Source organism: Ambystoma mexicanum, chromosome 1p (genome assembly GCF_040938575.1).
Source record: "Ambystoma mexicanum isolate Mex_15411 chromosome 1p, UKY_AmexF1_1, whole genome shotgun sequence".
In the NCBI taxonomy this organism is placed as follows: domain Eukaryota; kingdom Metazoa; phylum Chordata; class Amphibia; order Caudata; family Ambystomatidae; genus Ambystoma; species Ambystoma mexicanum.
Genome location: NC_090921.1, coordinates 1,097,184,753 through 1,097,212,176, shown reverse-complemented (window position 1 = coordinate 1,097,212,176; position 27,424 = coordinate 1,097,184,753). Strand labels below are relative to the sequence as shown.

Below are 27,424 nucleotides of genomic sequence, written 5' to 3'. Positions count from 1 at the left end.
TTGTGTAGCTGCATTGTATTGTTGGTAAGTATTTGGTCATGTGTGTTGTTAGTGCTACATTACTGGGAGAATATTGTGTGTGGTCAGTTTCCATTAGGGACACTGTACTTTGTGACACTTGTGTCAGGTTTTGGGGATTGTTTGTTTGCTCTCACATAGCATGACATGCCATGGTGTGTTGGGTGGCGGTGCTGGGGAGGGGTTGGGTGACATGGCACTGTTATCATGTTGTATTTTGCAAGGGGGTAATAAATTTAGCAGCATAGAAGTGTGTCTTTTGATGACACAGCAATGGTGGTGTTTGTGTAGGTAGGGATGCACACAATGTAACACTTCCAGGTGACCAATCTCAGGCTGGTATGGTTGTGACAGTTGACTGTCCCTTATGTCATCATCATTGATTGTCAGCTGGTATGTGTCAGGGCTGTGTGCACTCCACAGGGGTGTGATTTTAGGTGAAGTAATAAGTCACCAGCTGCGTACAGGCTGCCTCACACCGTGCCCTTTCCCCTCCCATGCGCAGCAGGCGTGCATGTGGTTGGGGATGTGGGGGCACCACCATGTCCACCGGCAGGCCCCGGCGTGTTGCAACGTTGTGCAGGACACATGCTGCCACTATGATCCTGCACACTACTGGGGGAGCGTATAACAGCTGCCCGCCAAAACGGTCAAGGGAGCGAAAGCGTGACTTGAGCACTCCGAATGTGCACTCCACTATGCCCCGGGTTACAATGTGGGCTGTGTTGTATCTTACCTCGGGTGGCGTGTTGGGGTTCCAAATTGGCGTCATCATGTGGGTGCTCAGAGGGTAGGCACTGTGCCCTGGGGAGGTGGTGATGGGTACCATTAGTGGGGTTGTGACATTACTCAGTATCTGACATGCATGCATGTGCTGTGGCATTTATCGCCCAGCTTCTAGGTCCCGGTTTAGGGTTGACATTCTGTAAATAAAACTGTCATGGTGGACCCTGGATAGTTGGCATATACTGAGGTGATGATTCCCTTGGCATCACATACTACCTGCACGTTGATGGAATGCCAGTGCTTGCGGTTTCTATAGATGTGCTCTGATGCCCTGGGGGCACGTAGAGCCACATGGGTGCAATCAATGGTACCTAGGACTTTGGGGAATTGTGCCACCCTGTAGAAATCCTGGACGGCAGCCTGCCTTTCTGCAGGTGTTCTGGGAAGGTATATGTGCCTGCGGACTGATGGGCCTGCAGTCATGATGGCCAAGACCTGGTGTAGGCAGCGTGACTGCGTGGCCTGTGACACACCCCCCCCCACTATAGCAGTGGCCAAGAAGTGCAGTACATTGAGGACCTTCTCCAGGGGGCGGAGTGCTTGGGAGCACAGGGTGGGTGATGTGAGGTCATCCTCCCACTCACTCACCAGGTTGAGTATTATGTGAGGTGGAAACCTGTACCTCCCATACACCTGGTCATCAGGCATCCCAAAAAGGCTGGTTCTGGGTGTGAAAATTCTGGGCCTGACTATCCTCCTCCTCCTCCTGCGGTATCCCACGACCACTGCTGCTAGGAACGGTATATTCATCCTGGCGTCTGAGCTTGTTTGTTATTTGCACGCACTTCTATGCTGCGCAGGTCCACGTACGCCTGCTTCCTGCTGGCGTACGTATTTCCGGATTAGCGCGTCTTTTTTGGCACACGCGTTAGCCCCGTTCGGTTCCATGAATACGTGTTTTGAACGTGCGTGTGGGCGTTCCGCGCATTTGCCTCCTGTACTTCCCCGTGACGCCCACATTTTCACACGTTGTTCCCCATTCCGCGTGTCACGCCCCCTGTTCCTCCTACTTTTGTTGTGTGCGCCGCGCTATGTGCGATTTTGCTGTGCGCGTAGCGCACGCTGTTTGGAGACGTGTGCGCCAGCGTGCGCCACGCAGAAATCCTGGGATTTAAACGCGCACGGACTTCCATGAATCGCTGTGTGCGGGTGTTCGCTGCGATTTTCAAACTGGCACTGCGATTCACACGCTTTAGCACGCTTTTGCAGGCTTGCGCCGAAAATTTCAGCACACATTAATTCCATGAATCAGCCTGCAAGTTAAAAAAATGTGTTTGGAAAGCTTTCTGAAATCAACGAGAAGTCATTGGAGACGGTAAAGTGTTCTAAGCCCAAGGAGCAGAAGCTGTGCAGAGTAGAAGAAACGTTTGAAGCAATGAGTATCTAGATATAAAATGCCAGCAATCGTAGTGTGGCTGGAACCACTGGAAATACGCATCTTATCAGCCAAACAAGATGGCTGGCCCATACCCAGCGCCTAATGGACGTTGCAGCCAATCTTCAACAGTGACCTGGAGTGAACAGGGAGCCAATGGAGAGAAATCCAAACAGGAGTGACATGTGCAAACCTCTGGATGCCGTGTGCAGCATGTGAGCCTGCTAGGGCCCCGCATGGGCCGTGTGCTCAGAGTCCATAAGTTTGCTGCAGTACACTCTGAGCACAGAGGGGGCACACACTGCAGCCTGCATGATGACGGGGAAGCTTGAAGCCAAATCTTTTTCAAAAGCTGTTCTCCCTCGAGGTTTCTTTTCTTTCTTCTTGCGAGGTAACTTAACACCTGCCAACCTCCTGCAGCAATTCTGGGGCGACAAACCCCCTCCACTCCCCCCAGCGGCCAATAGACTGTCGGGCAAGCACTGCTGATCACTTTCTTTCTTATAGCAGAGCGTTTAAAGTGGGTGCATTCTACTGAGAGCCTACTGAAGAGACCATTGTTGTGTTAAGAACTGCAAAGGGGCATTTTTATTTTGAAAGCACATGCAAAGCAGCAGTTAGCTGCCTACAACCTGTGCCTTGCTCCAGCACAATTAAACATATTGCACAAAACCATTTTAGATATTTGCCTTATTTCCACATGTTTATATTTACCGGGCCAAAAAGAGTTTAAAATGTACCATTTTCCTCAAATTGTATATGAAGCGTGCAAGTGAGCCATGAATATTTACCAAGGATGTGACAAGAAGTTGTCATCCTGGACTGGAGACTCGAGGGGATATTTTCTCTGGTTCTGGGCCTGTACTGATTTTCAGGGCACAAGTCGATACATGTGGGTGGACACGTCCGCCCACTTTTTTCAACAAGTGAACGCAACCCCTGTTGTGTGTTTTTGAGGCCAGCATTATAACAAGTTTGCTTGCTCATGGTTTCCGCTACTAGGATTTCACACCAGGATGTCATGTTTCCAATGCAGGCGCTTACCCACAAGAACACATAAAAGTGCCATTAAAGCGCACATCTCATGTTTGGATTTTGTTTTCTTTGGAATATTTCATTATAAATTGTTGGGCTTAAAAGGTGGGTACCTTTTATACTTTGCTAGTGTAGTTATTGGAAATTCTCCTCTCGGATTACCATGTTTTCACTGCTGCCTACATACGTAGGGGTTATTATCTTGTGATGTCACTTCCTGTGATGTTGTCAAATGCAAATTAAGCGGCCACACACTTAATTTGCCGCACTTTACCCTGCCACAATGCATGGACAGGTGGATGGGCCTAGCATGCATAAACTGCACAAACTGCATACGATTATGCAGAAAATAAAAGAACCTGGCCAGGGCAGAACTAGCTAGCCCCATGAGGAGCCCCATGGCTGAGTGTGTAAAAGGCCGCAGAGCGACTAGCAGGACAAGCAGCACCGGCATCCAGCACTGCTACACAAAGGAAGGAAGCTGGATGGAGCTGTCATAACGCGTCCCTGGACACTGTGGAAAAGATGGAGGCTTACTTAGGCACCTTGCGGTCCTTACTGTTCTAGTATTTTTGGTCCTTTTCCTTTAAAGGGTAGCCACGCCTACAACGCTGTGCGTTGCAACTCGCATTGTCAGCCTTTCGCTAACTTCGCCTGCAGTGCCGCTCCTTGAGCTTGGTCCTTTGATACTTTTTCTACCTAGTACTCAGCCCGCTTCGGCCTTCCCTGTTTCTCGGCTCTTTCCTTTTGTACGAGGTTCCGTACTGTAAAGCTTTCCTTCGCGCCCCTTCGCTATTTCTCTCTGGCTTGCTCTCTCTCTCTCCCTGGCGCTTGATTCCCGCTTTCGCTCCCGCTTGCTCTCTCTCTCCCTGGCGTTTGATTCCTTACTCTTGTTCAACCGCTTTCGCTCCCGCTTGCTCTCTCTCTCCCTGGCGCTTGATTCCTTACTCTTGTTCATCCGCTTTTGCTCCCGCTCGCTCTCCCTTACTATTACTCTCTCTCTCCCCTCCTTGCTCGCTCCCACTTCTGTTCGCTCTCTCATTCTCCACTCTCTCTCGCTCTCCTGTACCAGCTCTCTCTCTCTCCCTCTCTCACTCTTACCTGCATTATAGCCTTACCTTCCCTCCTAACTGCTCTAGTGCAGTCTCCGCCTTTGCCTTCCTTGGATCGCAGTGGACCCTCTTCCAATCCTTTTCGACATCAGTCTACCTCGTCCGGTACTACTTGGATTCAAGTACTGTTACTGTATACTATTCACCGGCCTCCTCCACTTCCAACGCACTCCCTGCCAGCAAGGACTCGCCATCTAACAGGGTTTTTTCTGCCGTCACTGGCTTTTTCCCTGGCATTACGGGACTGGCTCCCCTGGGTCCACCTGACAGCTTGTTCCTACCACTGTCAGGGTGGCCTCAAGCGGAGCTCGTCCCTATCTCTACAAGCGCAAGGACAAAAAGGGAAGGAAGAACACCAAGACGGACGAAGACCCGCAGGAGATCAAGAAGGAGGAGAGAAGAAGACCAAAGACATCTACCCAGGAGGATTCCTCTAAGGAGTCAGGTGAGGAGCTTTCGGGGGTGGTAGTTTCCGATTCTGACAGTTTGCAACGCCCACAAGTCAACATGGCCTCCCTAGAACAGATCCAGGAGATGGTAGCTGCTATCCAAGGCCTTCAGACTGAAGTACAGAATCTCCGAACCGAAAATGTCAGTCTACGACAACAGATCGCAGTACGAGATGATACTCGGGGCGACTTGCCTCTACAGTCATTCTCTTTTGGAAAATATGATGGCAATCCAAAGCATTTGAAGGAATTCCTGGATGCTTGCATGGTCTATTTCTCTTTTAGACCGAAGGCCTACGAACTAGACAGGTCCAAGATTGGTTTCCTTGTTGCTAATCTCGTCGGAAACGCCTTGGCTTGGGCCACCCCGTTGATATCCCAATCCGATCCAGCAGTTAACGATTATTCCCTGTTTACCCAACAGATGAGAGCCAGATTCGACAGGCCTGAGGTTCAGTTTTCCTCTTATGAAGCCCTCTTGGACATTCGTCAAGGGAATCAAGATGTTCAAACTTTTGCTTCTGCTTTCATCAGACTGGCAAAGGATGCAGGATGGCCAGACTCTGCTCAACAAACCCTCTTTCGTCGGGGACTCCATGACGATCTCAAAGACGAGCTAGCCAGAGTGGCTCGTCCGACCTCCTTCCAAGAACTAGTGACTCTGACTCTTCAGCTGGAATACCGACTTCAAGAACGAAGACAAGAAAGGAGGAGGTTCCGAAACCTTCCTTCTGCCAGTACTACTCCAGTTCCTCTTCCTAATCGGAGCCAGACTGAAGAACCGATGCAGATCGGAACTACTAGAGGCCCCCTGACTCCAGAGGAGAGAAAGAGACGTAGAGATCTGGGTCTCTGCATGTACTGTGGATCTTCTAAGCATTTGCTCCGGAACTGCCCCGAAGTACCTCCAAGACGTTCGGGAAACGCTTCTCCTCGGTCTTGAGCAGGGATAAGAACCGGGCAGAGACGATCAATCCCTGCAACCTTACTTGTCAGAAGGCTATAGAAGATGATAACAGATTGTTGGTGTTCACCATTCATCTCACTTTTGAGCCCAATCCCACCGTCAAGGTCTTGGCTATATTGGACTGTGGTGCTGCGGGTAATTTCATCGATGTCCAGTGGGCTCAAGATCAGGGGGTGCCTTTTCTACAAAAGAGCTGTTCCTTACCAGTGGAAGGAGTGGATGGAACTCCACTCTCCTCCGGGCCCATTGTACAAGAAACCATACCCGCTACTATGCTTCTTTTTCAACACCAAGAACAGATTGTGTTCGATGTGATAAGAGCCGCACACTTTCCAATAATACTGGGTATACCATGGCTACGTAAGCATAATCCTACTATAGACTGGTCTGCCAACACTATATGCTTTTCATCTTCTTTCTGTACTGCTTCCTGCCTTCTCCAGACCAATCCGGTTCCTGGTAAGGGAATCCCTACTCCTAAGTCCGCCTCAGTGGTGCAGACGGTGCCGCTCCTCTACCAACAATACACTGAACTTTTTGAAGACGAATTACCACGCTCTTTACCTCCTCATCGGCCTGAAGACTGCTCCATTGAGTTAAAACCAGGTGCTTCCGTTCCTTTCGGCCGAATGTATCCCATGTCTCTCCCAGAAAGAAGGGCCCTTAAGGAATATCTGGATGCAAACCTTCAGAACGGTCTCATCAGAGAGTCATGCTCCTCTGCCGGAGCATCTATGTTCTTTGTACCCAAGAAAGGGACCTCCGAATTGAGACCGTGTATTGATTATCGAGGTTTGAACAGTATGACTATAAGAGACAGATATCCCATGCCTCTTATAAAGGAAGTACTGGAAGCAGTTGAAGGGGCTAACATCTTCACCAAACTCGACCTTCGAGGTGCCTATCATTTGTTGAGAATCAAGGAGGGAGATGAGTGGAAAACCGCCTTCAGAACTCCTCTGGGACACTTTGAATATCGAGGGATGCCCTTCGGACTGGTAAACGCCCCGGCGGTTTTCCAACAGTTTGTGGACAAGATATTCTCAGACCTGCTATACTCTTTTGTAGTAGTCTATCTTGACGACATTCTCGTCTTCTCTTTTTCTCCGGCTGAACACCACAGACACGTTGAGCAAGTGTTAAGAAGACTACAAGAGAATCATCTATTGTTAAAGGCAGAAAAGTGCATCTTCGAATCCTCGTCTGTTCCCTACCTAGGCTTTATTCTCTCCAAAGAAGGAGTTCAGATGGATCCCGGGAAAGGTGAAGGCGGTACTTCTATAGCCCACTCCCAGCAGCCCTAAGGATATACAGAGGTTCTTGGGTCTCTCGAATTTTTACAGACGCTTTATCCCAAATTTTTCGGAGATCGTGCTACCCATTACCAATCTACTTAAGAAGGGTCAAGAATTTGTATGGGACTCGAAGGCAGAACAAGCTTTCCAGGTACTCAAAGAAGCCTTCACCACTGCGCCCATCCTCATTCAACCCAATCAGTCCCTTCCTTTTGTAGTTGAAACAGACACCTCTGGAGGTGCCATAGGAGCAGCCTTATTACAGTCTGGTAATGATGGTATCGAACACCCGGTGGCGTACTACTCCCGGACACTCACCCCGAGTGAAAGAAACTACTCGGTATTGGAACGGGAATTGTTGGCCATCCGCCAGGCTTGTGTCGAATGGAGACATCTGTTACAGGGGGCTGCCCATCCATTTCTGGTGAGAACGGATCTTAGGAACCTTAAGGTAAACCAACAAATGGAGTGTCCAATTCCAGACATGCCCGGTGGGTATATTTCTTCTCCCAATTTGACTTTGACATCACGTATCTTCCAGGGAAGGAGAACGTGTTGGCTGATGCCTTATCCCGGAGCCTAGGAGAAGAATGCCCAGTAGACGGACACAAACCTGAAGAGATTCTTTCGGGGAAAAGGATATTAGGGGCGGTCAATTCATTTCTACAAGAGGTTGAACGTACAACTAGTTCTACCCAGATACCCAACGACCGTCTGTCCTCATTGGAGAAAAGAGGGACAGTGTATTTCTACAAGGACACTCTGTTCCTTCCGTCTAAAGAGCTTCAAATTCAAGCAAAGTCTTGGTGTCACGATCTACCTTCTGCTGGCCACAAGGAGCAAGGAGCCACGACCAATTTGGTATCAAGGTATTTCTGGTGGCCCACTTTAGCCAAGGATGTAAAGGCTTATGTAGCCGCATGTCCTATTTGCGCCTCCAGTAAGCCCTCTATGCATCGCCCTTTGGGTCTCCTTCAACAAGGACCTTTGCCAGCACGTCCTTGGGAACACATTTCTACTGATTTTATTGTGGATCTTCCTCTCTCTATGGGTTCTACCGCCATCATGGTTACCGTAGATTCCCTGAGTAATATGGCACACTTTTCTCCTCTACCTGGCCTACCATCGGCTCCATAATTAGCTGAGGTTTTTCTGAGAGATGTGGTTAGGCTTCACAGTCTACCCCAAACTATTGTTTCCGACAGAGGATCTCAATTCACTTCTCGTTTCTGGTCTACACTGTGCAAGACTCTGGGAATCAGTAGAGCTCTCTCTTCTGGTTATCACCCCCAGAGCAACGGACAAACTGAGCATCTGAACTCCACTTTAGAACAGTACCTTCGTTGTTTCTGTGGTCAAGAACAGGAGAGTTGGAAGTCTTTTCTCTCCACGGCGGAATTCGCCTACAATAATACAGTACACTCTTCCCTAGGAATCAGTCCATTCTTTTTCTCCTATGGCTTTCATCCCATGCATATTCCCTTGGTCGGTATACCATCGACTGCTGTCCCTGCGGTTGACCAAAGGCTTAGTGAACTAAGACGTATACAAGGGGAGGCTAAGAAGAACTTGGAGACTAGCAGGGAGCTTCAAAAGAAGTACGCTGACAGGAAGAGATCTCAAAACCCCAAATGGACTGTTGGCACTAAAGTTTGGTTGTCCACTAAATTCTTGCCACGCTGGTTACACTCAGGGAAGTTTTCTGCCAGATTCTTTGGGCCTTTCCCCATTTCCGCACAGATCAATCTGGTGGCCTTTCGCCTGAAACTTCCTCACAGTATGAAACGCATCCATCCTGTGTTCCACTCGTCCCTTCTCAAGGCCTATCTATCAGATCCGCATGGTCGGACAGTGCCACGCTCATCAATTCCCGATAATCCAGAACCTGAGGAATACGAGGTGGAGAGGCTGGTGGATTCTCGCTACAGACATGGTACAGTTCAGTACCTGGTACATTGGAAGGGGTACTCCACTGCAGAGCGTACCTGGGAACCTAGAAGCCACATTCATGCCCCTCGCTTGTTACGTCTTTTTCACCGCCTTCATCCGGGTAAGCCCGGGGGATCCCAGATGAGAAGGGGGCATACTGTCACAACGCGTCCCTGGACACTGTGGAAAAGATGGAGGCTTACTTAGGCACCTTGCGGTCCTTACCGTTTTAGTCTTTTTGGTCATTTTCCTTTAAAGGGTAGCCACGCCCACAACGCTGTGCGTTGCAACTCGCATTGTCAGCCTTTCGCTAACTTCGCCTGCAGTGCGCTCCTTGAGCTTGGTCCTTTGATACTTTTTCTACCTAGTACTCAGCCCGCTTCGGCCTTTCTTGTTTCTCGGCTCTTTCCTTTTGTACGAGGTTCCGTACTGTAAAGCTTTCCTTCGCGCCCCTTCGCTATTTCTCTCCGGCTTGCTCTCTCTCTCTCCGTAGCGCTTGATTCCCGCTTTCGCTCCCGCTTGCTCTCTCTCTCCCTGGCGCTTGATTCCTTACTCTTGTTCATCCGCTTTTGCTCCCGCTCGCTCTCCCTTACTATTACTCTCTCTCTCCCCTCCTTGCTCGCTCCCACTTCTGTTCGCTCTCTCATTCTCCACTCTCTCTCGCTCTCCTGTACCAGCTCTCTCTCTCTCCCTCTCTCACTCACTCTTACCTGCATTATAGCCTTACCTTCCCTCCTAACTGCTCGTGTGCAGTCTCCGCCTTTGCCTTCCTTGGATCGCAGTGGACCCTCTTCCAATCCTTTTCGACATCAGTCTACCTCGTCCGGTACTACTTGGATTCAAGTACTGTTACTGTATACTATTCACCGGCCTCCTCCACTTCCAACGCACTCCCTGCCAGCAAGGACTCGCCATCTAACAGGGTTTTTTCTGCCGTCACTGGCTTTTTCCCTGGCATTATGGGACTGGCTCCCCTGGGTCCACCTGACAGCTTGTTCCTACCACTGTCAGGGTGGCCTCAAGCGGAGCTCGTCCCTATCTCTACGAGCGCAAGAAGGACAAAAAGGGAAGGAAGAACACCAAGACGGACGAAGACCCGCAGGAGATCAAGAAGGAGGGGAGAAGAAGACCAAAGACATCTACCCAGGAGGATTCCTCTAAGGAGTCAGGTGAGGAGCTTTCGGGGGTGGTAGTTTCCGATTCTGACAGGAGCGGACCGCAAGTGAGTGTGTTTGGATAAATGCTGGAGAAGTTAAACTGTGCACATTTTTCAAGCAATTTGCCCAAAAATGAAAAGTCAGAGATAGGACGATTAGCACTTTCCAGTAGGTCAAGACTAGGTATTTTAATAAGTAGAACGTACCCATATTTTAATGGAACTGGAAAAACCCCTATGGGGTTTTGGGGGAGTGAAGAGGCATTAATCACATGATGCCAGAAGGCATGTGAATAAATGTAATCAGGTGTGCAGGAATGGGGTAATCCAAATAAAATGTTGCCTTTATAGAGGCCAAAAGCCCTACAAAATTCAATTATAACTAGCCACAGCAGCAATTCATATTTTGGCGTGTGTGTTGATGTTGCCCCCACCTCTATGTACACGTAATTGGACATAATCTATTGGGTATCCATTAAAGGGTTTACTCAACCACGTGATGTACAATTCATACAATGGTGCCACGGCTTGCACAGCCACCAGGAGGGCAGATGTTCCCCATGTTTCGTTCACATTCACCTATTGCACTGTCTAGCCTGGACTTGGTGGCTGGTGACATCTTAGCTTGGCAGCCCCCGTATTGCTGCGCTCGTGTTTGTTTAGTCAGAGATATTAATTGCATTGTCTCCCTAGCAATGACAATAGGTGACGCTGGCAGTCTCTACTGTGCATGACTGCATCGGACAAACATGTTTGGCCTTTTATTATATTGTATGAGGATTGGCTTCAAGTGATGTATCCCTTATCTACGGACACCTTTGACCTTACACGTACCATGGTTTTCGAGCATCCGGAACCCAAGCGTTCACAGACATTCCCCTCCTCTTATCAGACTAACCTTTCCTCTCGCTGGTCGCCTCTTATTGTTATGCAATTTTCTTTTACTCTGCTGCCTTCCCTTTATCCATTCTCCACATAATACAGTCTACATACCCCGTGGCGGGGGCACAAAATGCAACCTTTTGTACAAGCGTAGGCACTCTGGGGTTACTACGGTTTGGCAAATATAAAATACTAGCATTGGGCAAGGATAGGACCACACAGGTGCATATCAAACACACAATGACGCAAAAACCCCAAAGCACACGTCAACCCACTATGCAATGCAGCGCACCCATATGCAGGTTACACCACAAATAAATGGAACATCCCACAACCATTTGGCTTTGCCAATGCTTCCTATAGAACTGAATGTGTAAGGCCTATGTCGGAATTCTGCCAAATCTAAGCACTAGAGGCCACTGGCATGGCCAACGCTGTGCTTTATATATCTAGTCATGTTCATTCCCTGATGGCAGGGCGTAGGAGAAACCAGTAGGACAGTCAACATTCGCAACCATTGTAAGCACTGTTAACACATACATCCCGGCGCTTTACAAAAAATATGTCATATTCTGCTTCAAACCTAGTGCTAGAGTGCCACCTAGTGTTATTTTCTGGTACACAGTGAAAGTGGTTTTCAAATAAACTTTAAATACACGGTGAAAGTATTTTTTATAAAATATGTTTATTTAGGTTTTTAAAAATGAATGTATATAGCAATATAACGCATAGCATTGGTCACCTCCTCCTACCCGCCCATCCCCGTCCATCGTCCAAGCCATTTGCATTAAAAAACAAAGTACATATCGTAGAACTTATTTGACCGCTCGACAACAAATCAGAATCCGCTCTCCTTGAACCAGAATCACAAGTTTATTCTCAACCACCTTAAAACTACACTACTAGGGATCGGGCCGAAACATCCGTGCTGTCGCCTCTCATAAGCACGTTTTAATAAGCTGCAACAGCCAACCTTACGTCTGATCATTATTTCAGCTTTGCTATTCTGTTTGCAGTGTCTTAATACGAGGCGTGTAGGTATGGCCGAGAGCATGCTTCCCCGCCTTATTTCATGTTCCTGTAGCAGTTTGAATTCACCCCACAACATTGAAAAAAAACGACTTCAGCCGAAGTGATGAATCCTGCCTGGTCTTCAGCAACTACGCTTGTACAAAACTAGCCAGGCCACAATCCTGGAGAGAATGCTCTAAAGTCAGTATTTATTAATGACAGCGGTTTGTAAGAGGCGCATTTAGTTATGTTTTGCTATTTGATGTGTTTATAGCACCTACTGCCACTGTTACGGCTGTGAAGCGCTGTGGGGTGGAAAGGCCTTCGGAAGACCGTAGTCAGTGCAAACATGGAAACAAAAAGAGCATTACTTTGCATGCAAATAGTAATTAGAATTAGGAAACTATTCAAACACTAGCAGAGATAGCTAGTTAAAAAAATTATAAAAAAGCATGCCGAGTGCTGTATTCAGGCGCATAGATGATTGCTCTGTCAGTGACTATGTGACAGCTGGACCATATTTCTCGTAGGGCTCAGCTGTATTCTATGGGTTGCAACCCAAGAGGGGAACGGGTATTATATAATTGGTTTATCAAACCCTAGGGCAACTGTCTACAGTCGAGGGCCCTGCTGTACTTTACATGCAGAATATATGCACACTGCATAAAATGGAGACACATGCACCTCTTACAGGCAAAGAGTTGCCCTCCCACCTTAAACTGTTCGTTGAACCAAATTGGGGAGCTATATGACATAGAATGAAATACCTGTGATTGGCTGACCACGCCTCTCTGGGCTGCAACAGGACAGGGCTCTGGACCCCCTATCTATTGCACTGTGTCAAAGGAATGTGGTAGTATAGCTTCACATGTCACCCCAGGTGGTCTTTCAGGGCCAGCAACCTACATTCTTGCTAGTTGACCAATTTAACACATGTATTATTTTAGATGTGGAACCCGCAAACATATATTCTGAAGCTTAATTCTCGTTGTCGCCTCAGCCCCACCCACCCACAGGAAATATACAAATCTACTTTCCAGAATTCTGAAATATTTACTGGGCACTTTCAAGGGAATTCTACTAAAGAGATGATGTATACATGGAGCAGTAATCACTGTAAACAAAGATACTCTGCCCGTTAGGGAGAGTTGCCAAGAAGCCCATTTCCGAAAATATTCTCCCATTTTCTCCCAGAGTGAGTCAAAGCCAGTCTTCACGAAGGTGGTCAAGTTCCTATGAAGAGTTAACCCCAGATATCTCGGGGCTGATGGATTCCCTATCCCCAAATTCTTCAGAGTACTCTAAGCCCTCCCCCACCCCAGAGCAAGATTAGTGTATATCATGAATGACTACCGTATCTTTCTGTCACTTCTAAAATCTAGGGGTGACTAGTGTCAGTATCCTTAAGCCTAAGCAAGATATGATCAGCGCAAGGCAGCACCTTGGTCTCCGAGCTGCCCAGCATCATCCCCTCTACTCCTCGGGTGATCTAATCCTAATCGCCAAGGGTCCCACAGCAATAGCAAAGAGACACAGGCACAGGGGACACCCCGCGCCGGTCCCCCTTGTTGATCTAATATTACTCGTGTTCAGATGTGCCAGTGGACACTCACATAATGTCATTCCCCAGGATACAAAAGTAGAAGGGAACTCAAACCTGTTATGGTACTGCCTGAGAAAGGAGCATTCAACTCAGTCAAATGCGTTTTCTGTGTCGATAGAAACAAGTCCTGGGGAACCTCCCAATCTCCCTGAATTGTGACTAAGGTGCATTAGTCAATGAAGATGGTCAGAGAAAGTGCAGACACTCATTAAGCCCACCTGGTCTACATGGATTACCTGCTGTATTCATCCCTGTGCTGTTTCAGAAAGTGTTTTACTAAGAAGCTTGACATCTGTATTTAACAGGGAAAAGGGTTGGTACATGTCTTCAGGAGGAGGGAAATAATGGGCTGTCTTATGGTGGCCGGGAGTGTCCCAGGGGGCAGTGAAGAGTTATATAGAATGGTCATCTGTGGAGATAGCTATTCTTTTCCTTGCTTATGGTGCTCTGGGAAACCCTTCAGGACCCAGAGCTTTATTATTCTTTAGTGAATGTACAGTACTCCTAACCACCACCTCGGTAATTGTGGTAGTCATCTCTAACACAGCTGGCCAATTTCTCCTACCTGCACTTAAAAATGTCTAATGTTGGTTGCCCTTAATCTAAGTAAGTCCACAGTGACTGTTCCATTCACTCCCCTCCAGAATCTGGTCAGAATGACACTTGAACTCGCCCCATAAATATGTTTTTACGCTAATATTTAGCTCTATTGAATTCTCATCAGGTATCCGGGGATGGGTTTATTATGTATATCTCTTCCAGAGTCTTAACCGATTCACCTAGTGTCGTTATGCATTCCTGTTCCCTCCTCTTCCAATAAGAGCCCTTTCTTATTGACACTCCCCTCACTACAGCCTTCCAAATCTCCCACACTATCCTGGTGCAACCTCTCCCATCCCATTGACTGAGAAGCTTATGGTAATTGACTGGAGTTTACAGACTTCCCCTTGCCCCTCAACTGCCAACTCGCAGATGCTTGTTTTGAGAGGATGCAATGTATCGATGTGAGATGGAGAGAGGAGAAGGATCGACAGGGGCAGGGTAAGCTAGTGAAATGGGACCTGCATGCAAGAGGCCAGAGGTGGGAGTGAAGAGTTGCAGGTGGTTTAGCCTTTGAAGGCCTATTGCCCTGTCCCCCTGTCTAACCTTCTCTCCTCTAAGATCTCCTACTGCTTTGCACTACACACACAACCCCCCAAGGCCCTGACAGATGACCACCACAGGCCTGGCCATGAACACAGAAATACTAACCGAGACACGACTAAGCTCTCATCTGTAGCACTGTCTCACATCAGCGGCTAACCAGACCCAAAGCACTGATGCTGTGGAGGTCCAAGGGGGATTGCAGGCTCTCAACAGGAGCATGATATTTCACTGGAATCCCCACTAGCCCGAAGTCAGGCACACAGGACTCCACCGGGTGGGAAATGGATATATAGGGAGTCAGGTGGGGAGGATGGGGGCTGATGGCAACTGTTTTTCACTAGGGCACAGGCACGCTTGGAGATTTGAGATGGCATGGAGGATGCAGCATTATTTGTCTCTACAGAAGACTATGTATGACCGCTATCACAAATCTGTCCAGTATAAAACATTTGCATTGCAATAACCTGATGGTACCAACAAGCGGGCATGCATTGAATGTATCTTTGACATATCTGACAATTGAGCATGTAATTTACATGTGACTCCATCTTATTCAGTGTGCATATATTCTGCATATAAAGTACAGCAGGGCCCTCGACTGTAGACAGTTGCCCTAGGAGTTGATAAATGATTTATAATACCCATTCCCCCTCTTGCGTTGCAACCCATAGAACACAGCTGAGCCTCACGAAAAATATGATCCAGCTGTCACATAGTCACTGACAGAGCAATCATCTATGCGCCTGAATACAGCACTCTGCATGATTTTAATAATTTCTTTAACTAGTCATCTCTGCTAGTAATTGAATAGTCTCCTAATTCTAATTAGTATTTGCATGCAAAGTAATGCTCTTTTTGTTTTCATGTTTGCACAGACTACAGTCTTCTGAAGGGCTTTCCACCCCACAGCGCTTCACAGCCATAACAGTGGCAGTAGGTGCTATACAAACATAAAATAACAGAACATAGCTAAATGTGGCTCTTACAAACTGCTCGCATTAATAAATACTGACTTAAAGGCACTCACTCCAGGAATGTGGCCTAACTAGTTGCTGAAGACCAGGCAGGATTCGTTCCTCGGCTGAAGTAGTTTTTTTTCAGTTTCTATACCTGGTCTACAGTAGTCCCACGGATTGTGCTATGGCCAGTTTGGATTGCGAAAAAGCCTTTGATTCTGTGGATTGGGAAGTTATGAACTTGACACTCCAGCAATTTGGTTTGATTCAAAGATGCTGAAATGGCTTGCTCTGTTATATAATAGACCACTTGCAGGAGTTAGGGCGAATGGCCATATATCAGCACAGTTCCCTATAAGTGGGGTACCAGAATGGGTTGCCCTTTATTACCCCTTTCAATTGCACTTATTATGGAAACTTTAGCTTGTAAACTGAGGGGCAACTTCGCCAATCAGGTTATACATGTGGCAGGAATTAATCAAGTTACATCACTGCATGGGGATGATATCTTATTATTTAGCACCCTCGGTGGGTGTGGCAACCAGATAGCTCCAAACCCGGGCTGAATCTACTGATCCAAGTCTGGGTTTGGAGCTACCTAAGTGGTCGCTGCACTCAGTGCTGCTTTTTTCCCTCCTCCTCTTCCTCCCACCAACCCCAACCCAACCCTGCCATGCCCTCCCTTCACTCCATCCCATCCCCTCAAAATCTCCTTACCTTCTGGGCTCCTCTGACCGGGCCGCACAGCTTCCTGTTGAAGCATTGGAAATGGAAGAGGGGCTCAGAGAGGAGCCCCGCCTTCCATTTCCATGGCAACTCTGACTCTCCCCAGCCATGCTGCAAATAAAGCAGCCCGGGCGTTTTTCTTTTGCTATTGCTATTAGAACCTCCAGGGATGTCCTTGGGGTTCTAATAGCAATGATCCCACGTTCTGTGGCCTTCCCTGGTCCGGTAATGGCACTGGGGCCCAGCTTTAAGGCCCTTGCTTTGCCTGGGTCTGTAACTTGGGCCCTGTGCAGGTACCGGCTGTTGAAGCCCATAGAACGCAGGATTATTGCTAAAATATGGTGCAGCCCATCATCATTCTACGCAGTATTTTAAGGTCCATTGAACAGGATGACACAGTTGCTGGTCTTTCAATTAACTGGTCCAAATTAGTATTATATCTGTTACCTGGTTTCTTGCGAGTTGGGCTAGACGACTTACCAAGGAAGGTCACTACCGACTCATGTCAATACCTGAGAGCTAAGAAGAATGCTGACTTTGACAAAGTATATCACTATAACTTAGGCAGGACACTGGCAAAGTTGAACAAAATGTCGATTTACGGTCTGGTCTTCCTTTATCGTCTACAAGGCACTCATACTTTATTATTAAGATTAACATGGGAGAATCACATGCCACAAATCGCTGGCTCCACTTTAGCATAGCGATAAGTCAACGGGGGCACAGTGCTCTGAAATGCAGGAGGTATTATTATGCAGAAAGTTACAAGACATTGGGCCTCATTAGGAGTTTGACACACATTTCATGGTAATTCTTCAAAATGAGTGAAAAAAATAATTTACTGTTACCGCCACTTGGTCCTGCAAAATTAATGTCGGATCGGAAGTGGTGCTAAGGCGGTGTAAATCCACATTTTTGGCATCTATATGACCCCAGTGGGATTTTGTACAGATTTACCACAGTACATCTGCCACAGTAAATATGCCAATTTTTGGCCTTGAACTGGAGGATTGGCCTCCAGTATCCCCCCAGGGGTAGATTCTTCACTTTAAGTTCAAAACTCTGAATTTGGCAGTGTAGTAAAAGTGGCAGTAATTCATTTACTGCCCAACAAAAGTGATGGTAGCGGAATCGTTGCCACATTTTTTACCACACTGCCAAACTTGTAATGAGACAGGCCCATTGTGTGCTGGTGGGACAGTTCTACTCCATACATACCCAGTAGTACGATACAAGAAAAGGTGCAGAATCATTGTTTATTGAACAGGTTATGGTCCAATGATGCTACTGTTGTTGCTTTCCAGTTCACGCAGTATGAAATATTTCAGCCAGGTTAGGACCGTGGATTGTGGCACCATCTATATTTGCACTTGATATCCCCTAATGTAGAAATAGTATATTTAGGGACCAGCTGGGCACCACTGGTAGAATTCATGGGTCAGACAGGGTTACACTTTGTTAAAGGATTTTGTTGTAATGGCTTATGTATGTGGCGCGTGTGGAATGTTGTTCTGTGTTTAGGAATCAACATTCCACACAAGCCAGTTGGTTTATGTTTTCTCCGAGAGCGGTGCCTGCTCTGGGGGTCCAGTAAATAAAGCTGTTCTTCACTTACCGTGTCAGCTTATTTCACTGGCAACGAGCTGGACCTCCGTCCCCATGCGTGCGGGGTAATCGGCGTCCTGCTACGTGGCTCTGCCAACAGGAGGGAGAAGGAACCGACTGGGCCCTGGAACTAAGGCTGTGCAGCAGTTTGCGGCAGCGACCACCTGGGGTATCCAGGGCTGCCCTTACAGGCCGCAGCAGTCCGCCAGGTCTGGGGGCGGTGCACCAACCCTGGGAAGTTGGCGGCAGGTCAGAGCGGAATTATGTGAGGAGCCTTTTTTACGCTACTTGGTGGACCACGGCAGCCCGCCAGGCCTGGGTGCGGAGTGCGGCTCTCAGGAGGGAGCGGCTGCACATTGGTGTACGGCTCGTATCACAACGTGTCCTGAGGCACGACCGTTGCTGGGTGTGCACACCTAACCCCATTGACTACTGCGCGCATTGGGCCCCCCCCTCGACTACTGTTCGGGTTGAGGGCGCCGGAGATGAGGCAATCAGCTGTGCCCTGGACCGCAGCCGTGAGCATTGTTGTTTCCCTTCTTCCGGGTGTGAGAAGCTGGGGACGCTTTGTGCTGTCCAACCAGGCTACAGCTGGGAAGGAATCCTGGGCGGAGCCGGAGGAGACATGGAGGAGGAGTGATTCGCCGCTCTGCGCTGTCCAACCAGGATACAGCTGGGAAGTAAATCCTGGGCGGAGCCGGAGAAAACACGTTTTATTTTTTAATTGCAAAGTGGCTGGGCCAGCGTTAGAACCGGCGCAAGTGCTGCCAGGTCTCCTTGTGGAAGTGACGCAGCTAAAAAGGGGATCCTGATTACCCTAAGCACTGCTGTTGCCTCAGGTTTGGGCGTGTCGCCGTTTTTGGGTGACTGGAGTTGGTGCAAGTTTCATTTGAAGTACGTTGCATATTGTACATCAGGTGAGAACATATTCAACCGCAGTGAGGGGTGAGCTAAATCTAGATACTTACACAACCGGCCACTTCTGTCCTGGTGTGTAACCATGCTACACACTGCGGCGAGACCTCCACCAGCATTTCTACCGACACCTGGTGAACCTGCTGCCCCTTGGGATCAATGGGTTGATTCATTTAAGGTATATTTGAGGGCAGCTGGTGGAACAAAGTTTAATGACGATGAAATGGAGGCAGCGCTGTTGAACTGTATCGGCACTGAAGGGTTACGGGTCTTCCGCCATTTGCCGGGTGAGGAGGTGATGGTTCCCGGTGGCAGTGAAGGGGAGAGGGTGGTCAGCGCATATGAAACTGCATTGAGGAAATTGAGCGGTAGAAGTTCTTTTCCAGGGCACAAGGCTCTGGGGAGTCTATTGATGCTTATGTGACAGCACTGCGCACTTTGATGGCTACTTGCAGATTTTCTGGGAACCTAGATGAGTACATTAGAGACCAGATAATGATGAAGTCGAGTAGCCAGAAGATTAGGGAAAGACTGTTGATTGAAAGTGATCCGCCCATGGAGAAAGTTGTAGAGATTGCTAGAGCTATCAAAGCCTCCAGAGCTAGTGTACAGATTGTCACCGGAAAGGAGAGCTCTGGAGACGGGATTCAAGCTGTTTCGCCTCAAAACAGGGGCAGTGGTATGGACAATAAGAAAAAGGGTTAAATAAATGACAATCAAGGGGAGAGATGGTCAAAGACGAAGGAGTCTTGTAAAAAATGTGGTTGGGCTAGTCATTCTACTGACTAGCCCTGCGGTGAATGTGGAATGTAGAAAATGCAGGCGAAATGGCCATTATGCTCGTATGTGCAGGTTCAATGTTGTGGCCAATGTGGCATCTGAGGGGTGTGCTTTAATTCAGGAGGCTGGATCTGTCATTAAACCTGAACAAGGTGTAATATTGCATGTGGGAGGGAACTCTTGCAAAGGTCCATGGGTTTCAGTGTTGGTAAATGATCATCCTTTGGACATGCTGGTTGATTCAGGGTCACCATACACCTTGGTGGCTCGAGAGGTTTATGTGGAAAAATTGGGAAAGGAGATTTCGGCTTTGTATGCGGCTGATATCAGCCCCAGTGCTTATGGACAAAATCCCATCGAAGTCTTGGGTTACGATTCGTCCAATTTCAAATTCAAGGGCCAGCAGGCCACTGGCAAACTGTATGTAGCACACAAGGGTACAAGTATCCTGGGTTGGGATGAACAAACGGCTTTAGGTATGGTGATACACCCAGGAAAATAGGTCCCTGTACTCAGTATTTTGGAGGGAGGGTGTGGACAGTTGACATCAGAATCACTTAGGCAGAATTTCCTGAGGTGTTTTCCGATACCTTGGGTAAACTGAAAGGGTTTGCCCATCACATTATCCTAAAGAAGGGGGTGGTACCTAAGGTGCATAAAGTGAGAAGCGTCCCAGTGTTGGCAAGGGATGGCTTAAAAGAAGAGCTGGACAAATTGGAGGAGGCAGGGGTCATTGAGCCCATCGAGGGTTCGGAATGGTTATTCCCAGTGGTTTTGGTCAAAAAAGGGGATGCAAACATTAGGATGTGTGTGGACCTCAGAGAATTGAATTCAAGTATTTGGATTGATCGCCATCCGTTGCCAAACATTAATGAACTACTGTTGACCCTGGGCAAGGCAACAGGTTTTTCCACTTCGATTTGTCTGCTGCATACCACCAGGTTGATTTCCATATTGACTCCAGGCCACTTACTTCTTTTGTGACTCTGTTTGGGGCATACCGATTTTGTCATATGCCTTTCGGGCTTGCTTCGGCATCAGCTGTGTTTCAACGTTTGATGCAAGAGTTGTTTGGGGGGCTGCATGAGGTGTGTTATTTCCAAGATGATATTTTGGTGTGGGGTGCTTGCAGGGAGGAGCATGATATCAGAGTCTGTGATGTGATGAAAGTGTTAAAAGAAAAAGGTCTTACAGTGAAATTGTCCAAATGTCAAGTTGGGGTGGACAAGGTAACGTATTTGGGTCATACCCTTAGTGTTGAAGGAGTTAGTCCAAAGGCAGGACTGGTGCTGATGTTGAAAAATACTCCTGTTCCAATTTACAAGGATCAGTTGAGGGCATTTCTGGGTCTAGCAGAGTATTATGTAAAATTCATACCTAATTATTCTGAGAAGACCAAGGCTATGAGGGCTTTGATGAAGAAATCTGCTAGGTTTGTGTGGTCCGATAAGTGCGATGAGGAGTTTGTGGCGGTCAAGAATGATGTGGAGAATGCTCCATGTCTAAGGTCATTTGACCCCAAATACAAAACCATACTCACTGTGGATGCCAGTGAGATGGGGCTGGGTGCGGTTTTGGAGCAATGGATTGAAGGGGAGCGCAAACCTGTGGCATTTGCGTCTAGGACATTGAGAGAAGCTGAGAAAAGATATTCCGTAATTGAGAGGGAGGCTTTGGCTGTGGCTTGGTCCTCAAAACATTTTAGGACATTTCTTTGGGGAATTCCATATGTGGTTAGGACAGATCACAAACCCCTGGTGCAGGTGTTTTCCACCGGGGCGTAGTAGTGGAATCTCCAAGAATTGCTACGTGGTCTGTGGAATTGCAAGAATACAATTTCACTATGCAGTACGTTCCCGGAAAAATAAATGTGGTAGCTGACTGTTTATCACGGCTTCTTGTTCTGGAGCAGGCTAGTTGTCATGGTGGAGAGGTTGTGAAAGAAGAGGAGGTGCTATTGGAGTGTCAGATTGCTTGTGTCATTCCCACTGTGGATAAGTCTGTGTGGGATGCGGAGAGCGACACTGATATAAAATTGAGTTGGATCAGAGAGGGTCTCCGCAAGGGCTGGGAGGCTGTCAAGGATAGACCTGAAGGCAAGGGCTATATCCAAGTGCTGGATGAGTTGCCTGAAGGCCCATGGGGTGTGTCTAGAGGTGTCAAGTTGGTGCCTCTGGTGTGTTTAAGAAGTAGGATTGTGAGTACTTCCCATAACCCGTAGTGTGCAACAGTCCGATATAGGCGACGAGTTTCGCTGGTGCCCCCAGAAGATACGATATTTAGGTATTATAATATCCACCGTACATGTCATCCTGTACAAGGACAATTACGTGCATGTTTTGGAGACCCTAGAGCAGAGGGTGGAGGCATGGTTACTACTTCCTATATCTCAGGCGGCTCGTATCACTTTAACGAAAATGGTAATTCTCCCTAAGTTTTTGTATATATATATATATAGCAATGTGCCTGTCTGGCCCCATGCGCAATACTGGTCTCGGGTCCGAAAGATGCTAACGAGGTTGGTCTGGGCTGGGAAACAACCAAGGCTAGCTTACTCCACTCTTACAAGGCCCTACGAACAAGGCAGCTTGGAGTATCCAGACATGTATCTTTACTATCTAGCCGCCCAGGCACAATATATTGCGGGATGGGTTGCCCCTAACCCTGAATCGCCTCATTCACACTTGGCTAAGGCTATCTGCGCACCGGATAACCTACTGGGCCTATTATGGGGTACTCGCGAGACCGTCCCCAAAGGTGAGGTTCAACCATTGGCTATAACCTGCAGAGTTTGGGATGAGATAGGACGCCTATTAGACTCCTCTCCATACTATTTATCTACATTCCCAATTTACAACATTGTCAGGGTCTCACTGACACATGAAAAATCCTTTAAGGAACACTTCCGGGCTCTGGGGGTACATTCTCTGGGTGATGTGGTGCGAGATACCCTTTTTGGGACCTTGGAGGAACTTAGGATAAAGGGTGCGCATAACGCCCTGACTCTACTGTACTACTACAGGCTTATGGGTATTTTGAAAAATAAATGGCCTGAGTTCCCGCTTGCTCCCACTCCCCATCCTGCTCAGTGCTACATCTTGCATCCTTCATCCCCCCAGAAGCTAGTGTCTGCAATTTATAAACTGCTTAGAAATGGGAGGAGTATTCTAACCCACAGGTATAAGGGAATATGGGAAACTGACTTGGGGGAATCGCTGAGTGATGATCAGTGGAAAGCTATTTGTATTCAGTCTCGCTACATATCCATAACCTCTCGCTATAGGATGAATCACTACAAATTTCTTCATCAGATTTACTACTCTCCTGCTGCCCTTAGCAAATTCTTCAATGCTAGTTCCCCAACCTGTAAGAGGTATGGGATGCGAGCCGCTACCTTCTACCATGTTGCCTGGTGCTGCCCCCGCATTAGACCTTTTTGGAAAGAGGTGGAAGATGCAATGATACGTATGCTGTCCTTGCAGAGGGAATACTCTCTGAAGCTTTGGCTTTTAGCCCTGACTGAGGGCAGCAACCGCAGTGAGATAAGACTGCTGGGTATGGCTTCAGTAGTGGCCAGATACCCAGTAGCCAAAACATGGGGGAAATCCAACCCTCCTACATTCCTGAAGTGGTTGGAAGTCATGAGTCAGTCTGAACAGCGAAAAACCAGATTTGCCTCTACCCTCCCCCTCATCAGCCGCCCATTCGACTATTGGCCTCCTTTCCGGCAATATCTCATAGACAATGCCTCGACTTCCCAGACCCCTGCACCTGCTTCAGAGCGTGTATAGGTGGGATCACCACAAAAAATGTTTTGTTTTGTTTCCCCCAAGGATATATATATAAATAAACTATTTCAGTGGTGATGTGCAAGACTATCTGAACTGGCCCTATTTGGAATTCTCCTCTGCTGAGAGAGGCACAGGATGGCAACTATGGTGCACGCATGAATCTGATTTTAATAACGTGAGTTTATTTACTTAAAGAGTTGTGTTTCCCTCCTGGCCAAGGGAGTGGTGAACTGGGCTCTTGTTAATCTGTTATATGGGGTGTTATGTGTACTTATTTGTTGAAATTCAATAAAGAAAGTTTTTTTTAAAAAGAAGTAAGATTGTGGAATTGGCTCATGTGGGACACCTAGGGTGTTCATTGACCAAGAGGAGGCTGCGGGAGGAGTACTGGTGGCCCTCTATGGATCGGGATGTTGAGGCAGTGGTGAAGGACTGCCATGCTTGTGCCATTACCGATAAAAGCAAGGTGGTCGATCCCCAGCCGGTTCATCCTGTAGAGGTTCCCACTGCAGTTTGGTCTATGGTAGCTCTAGATATCATGGGTCCTTTTGAATGCTTGCAGCCAGAATGCAGGTTTTTGCGGATTACACTTCCAGGTGGATTGAGGTGGCGGTATTTGGAAGAGTCACCTCTGATTGTGTCATTGAATTTAAAAAAAAGATCTTTGATAAGGAAGGTATACCTGCTGTTTTGGTTACGGACAACGGGGTACAGTTTACCTCTGGAGCCATGAAGGAGTTTTTGGTACGGTGCGGTGTGGAACACCATTGCACGGCTTTGTATAACCCCAGTGCAAATGGCCTGGTAGAAAGAGCAAACGGTACCATTAAAGGTGCTATGCAATTAGCTTTGGCGAATGGACTGGACTGGCAGGAGGTTGTTTCGGAGTATTTAGCGGCATACCGCAGAACTCCGTCAGTAAGCATGGGAAGGTCCCCTTTTGAACTCATGAGGGGAAGAAAACCCGGAACCACCCTCAGGTCTTTGGCAATGGGAGGGGGTGGTCCATGTGAATTGGATTTGGAGAGTGTACACTGATCTAAAACACTGGCCAACTGTGGCAAATGACATGCACCGGCTGCGAAAGTAAACCCTGCCTCAAATCCATTTTCTTCTACAGGGAATGATTTCCTGTTATCATCCGTTAGGACCCGGGAGGGAGGAGCCAGCCAAAAAATGGCTAGGAACGCGGGCTTGAATCGCCAGTGCAATACTGTCTTCCAAGGTGCCTAACGGCCGGCTACCCCCACCACCATCTTCCCCCCACCCTCCGTCCCCTTTTTATTTATTTTTTTCTTCCCCCAACCGCCTACTTGCCTTATTTCACCACCACTGCATCCACTCCTTCCCTTTGCCTCCCACAGGCTGCCCTGGAAAGGGAAACACGTGTTGGCTGACAAGTAAAGACTATTTATATTGAAAATGGACCAGTGTTCCTTTTTTGAGAATTAATGTATGATTGGACATTTACTATAAACTAAGTGTGTGGCACAAGTGGTCGTTATCCTGTTACCTATATTAGGAGTACCTGGGCATATGATGGCAGTTCATGGAAAATAGTGCAAACATTGCCCTTTTGATGTCTATACTTAGTACGGTGGGGTCGACTAAATATTTGATGGCAAAATCTGCGACAAGGTGGAAGTACCGGGGCATAAAATGGTACAATCTGGTATGTGGCGGTAGTACCGCAGCAATTCACAGCAATAACTTTTAAATGCTGGCAGTACCTGGCCATTTATTGGCAAGTCTCCCATATCGTATCAGCACCTAGTCAGATGAGGTCAAAATCTGGCAAAATGTTGGAGGACATAGGGATAGGATAGCATAACGCACCATACTAAGTGTCGGGCATGCAATGGCAAAGAATGGAATATGGGCAAAGTATCACAGTTTTTCATGGTAATACTTGTCAATGGCGCAACATAGGCACATTTTGGCAATCCTAATACACAACAGCCACTGCATGGGCAGGTGATGGCAATACTTGGCAACTGATGGAATTGCCTCGGTATATGATGGCAAAACCTGCCACGTGGTGTAACATGGCATGTGATGGGTGTACATAGCAAATCACACCAGTACCTGGGCATCTATTGACAAGGCTTTGTATAAGATGCCAACGTCATATGGTAGAAGTGCAAGAGAATGTTGAAGTACCTTCGCAAATACCAACACCAGACAAGTAGTGCATGCACCTGCACATATGATGCCAATACATGCCAAATGATGTGCACGCACCTGCCGCTTTATTACTGTACCTATAAATGCTGTGAGTAGCTGGGCAGTTGACTGTACAACCTGTTTTATAAGGGCAGCGCCAGGGAATATGATGTCACTGGATGCCGCCATTCTTCTTGAAATTATTCTTTATCAAATTAAAGTAAAGTAAATACTAGTAAAGGGCTGGAATTGCAAGATGGCGGGTCTCCAGTGAAGCGCGGCTCTGCGTGCGTGCATTTGCGTGAGGGCGCGGCGTCGAGCTAAGCGCCCGCGTTACCTTGTACTCCTGCACGGACTCCAGGATGGTCACCACACGGTGGGAGCGGTGGTCCCTGGACTCCCGGCACACCACACAGATGGCTCGCTGGTCGTCCTCGCAGAAGAGCTTCAGCTTTTCCTCGTGCTCGTCGCACTGCCCCTCCTCGCTCCGCAGCTTCAGCTTGAGGCTCAGCTGCCTGGAGATGTCCACCACCTTGGCCAGCTGCCTGCTGGGCCTGAAGTCGCCCTGCTCGAAGTCCTGCCTGCACTCGGGGCAGGAGGCGCCGCTCTGAAGCCCCTTGCAGTACTGGCTAATGCAGGCGCGGCAGAAGCTGTGCCCGCACTGCACAGCCACCGGGTCTGTGAAGTACTCCAGGCAAATGGAGCAGGTCACCTCGGCCAGGAGGTTCACCACTGCCATGGCTGCGCTACAGGCACTCGGGAAGCGGTTTCAGTTCTCGCTCCGCAACTGGATCCACGAGAGGGAGGGCGGCGTTTCTAATTCCGGATACTCCCCTTCTGCTGACATGCGTTTTACACACGCCATATAAATGTCACCACTCCCGTAGGCAGTAATAGTGCGCGCCTCCTAGCTGCTGCTTGTTTACCGCTTTTTAGACGTTGTAATTTATTGCATTTTAATGCATTTCTTCTCAGTGTTTTGGCAAAACAGCACATCCTGTTTCCAAACAAATATGCAGGGCCTGTTTGGAAGAGAGAATCTTTTTGTAAGGAATGATTGTGCACATGTGTGAAGACGGTACTGGCAGGGGACCTGGAAAGTTTTGGACTGGGGGAAAATACTGATTTTCCATACTAACGTTATAGAATGTCAAGATTCTATTAAATACACAGAGGCAAAGGATTATGCTTTGTCCCTTTACTTAAAACTCCAGCAGCATATAACAATTACAACTCATATAAAAAATTACACATCCAAAAAACAACATTTCCCAGATATAGGGCCTTATTACGACCCTGGCGGTGCCACCGGTAATGATTTTTTACCAGAGGCCAGAAATGGGAAATAACCGGGTCAGGCCGACCTTGGCGGAACCGGTAATTGCCCACGTTAATGACGGGCCCGTTGTTAGCATCCTGGTCTGCTAGCAGGTCCCGCCAAGGACGCCTGGTCTGGCCAGGCGTCCTGAGCGGGACACGCAGCAGACCTTATAATGAGGCGGCCCAGAATGAACGGTGCTGGTCCCTTACCGGCACTGTTCATTTCGCGGACGCCAGGGTTCCAATGAGGCCCATAGTCTTTTTTGTGTAGTCAACTTCTAGCCAATCACGTCACACCATGTTCCCTATCTTCCTCTACATTCCTGTGACCTTCCTCTTTCTTTGTCTGTCTCCAACTTTAACTTCTGCGCCGCAACCGGTAAACATGGTCTTTATCCTCAACT

At 47.9% G+C, this 27,424-nt stretch overlaps 1 protein-coding gene across 1 annotated transcript in view; it reads right to left on the bottom strand.

Annotated features, from left to right (window-relative positions):
* The window catches only part of LOC138448603 (E3 ubiquitin-protein ligase TRIM39-like), a 229,041-nt gene extending 202,529 nt beyond the window's left edge, over nucleotides 1–26,512 (bottom strand). The window contains exon 1 of the mRNA XM_069604704.1: nucleotides 26,038–26,512. Coding sequence (XP_069460805.1) covers nucleotides 26,038–26,439 — 402 coding nt within the window. The 5' untranslated portion in view covers nucleotides 26,440–26,512. The remainder of the gene's footprint in view (nucleotides 1–26,037) is intronic.
* Nucleotides 26,513–27,424: the final 912 nt, after the last annotated feature.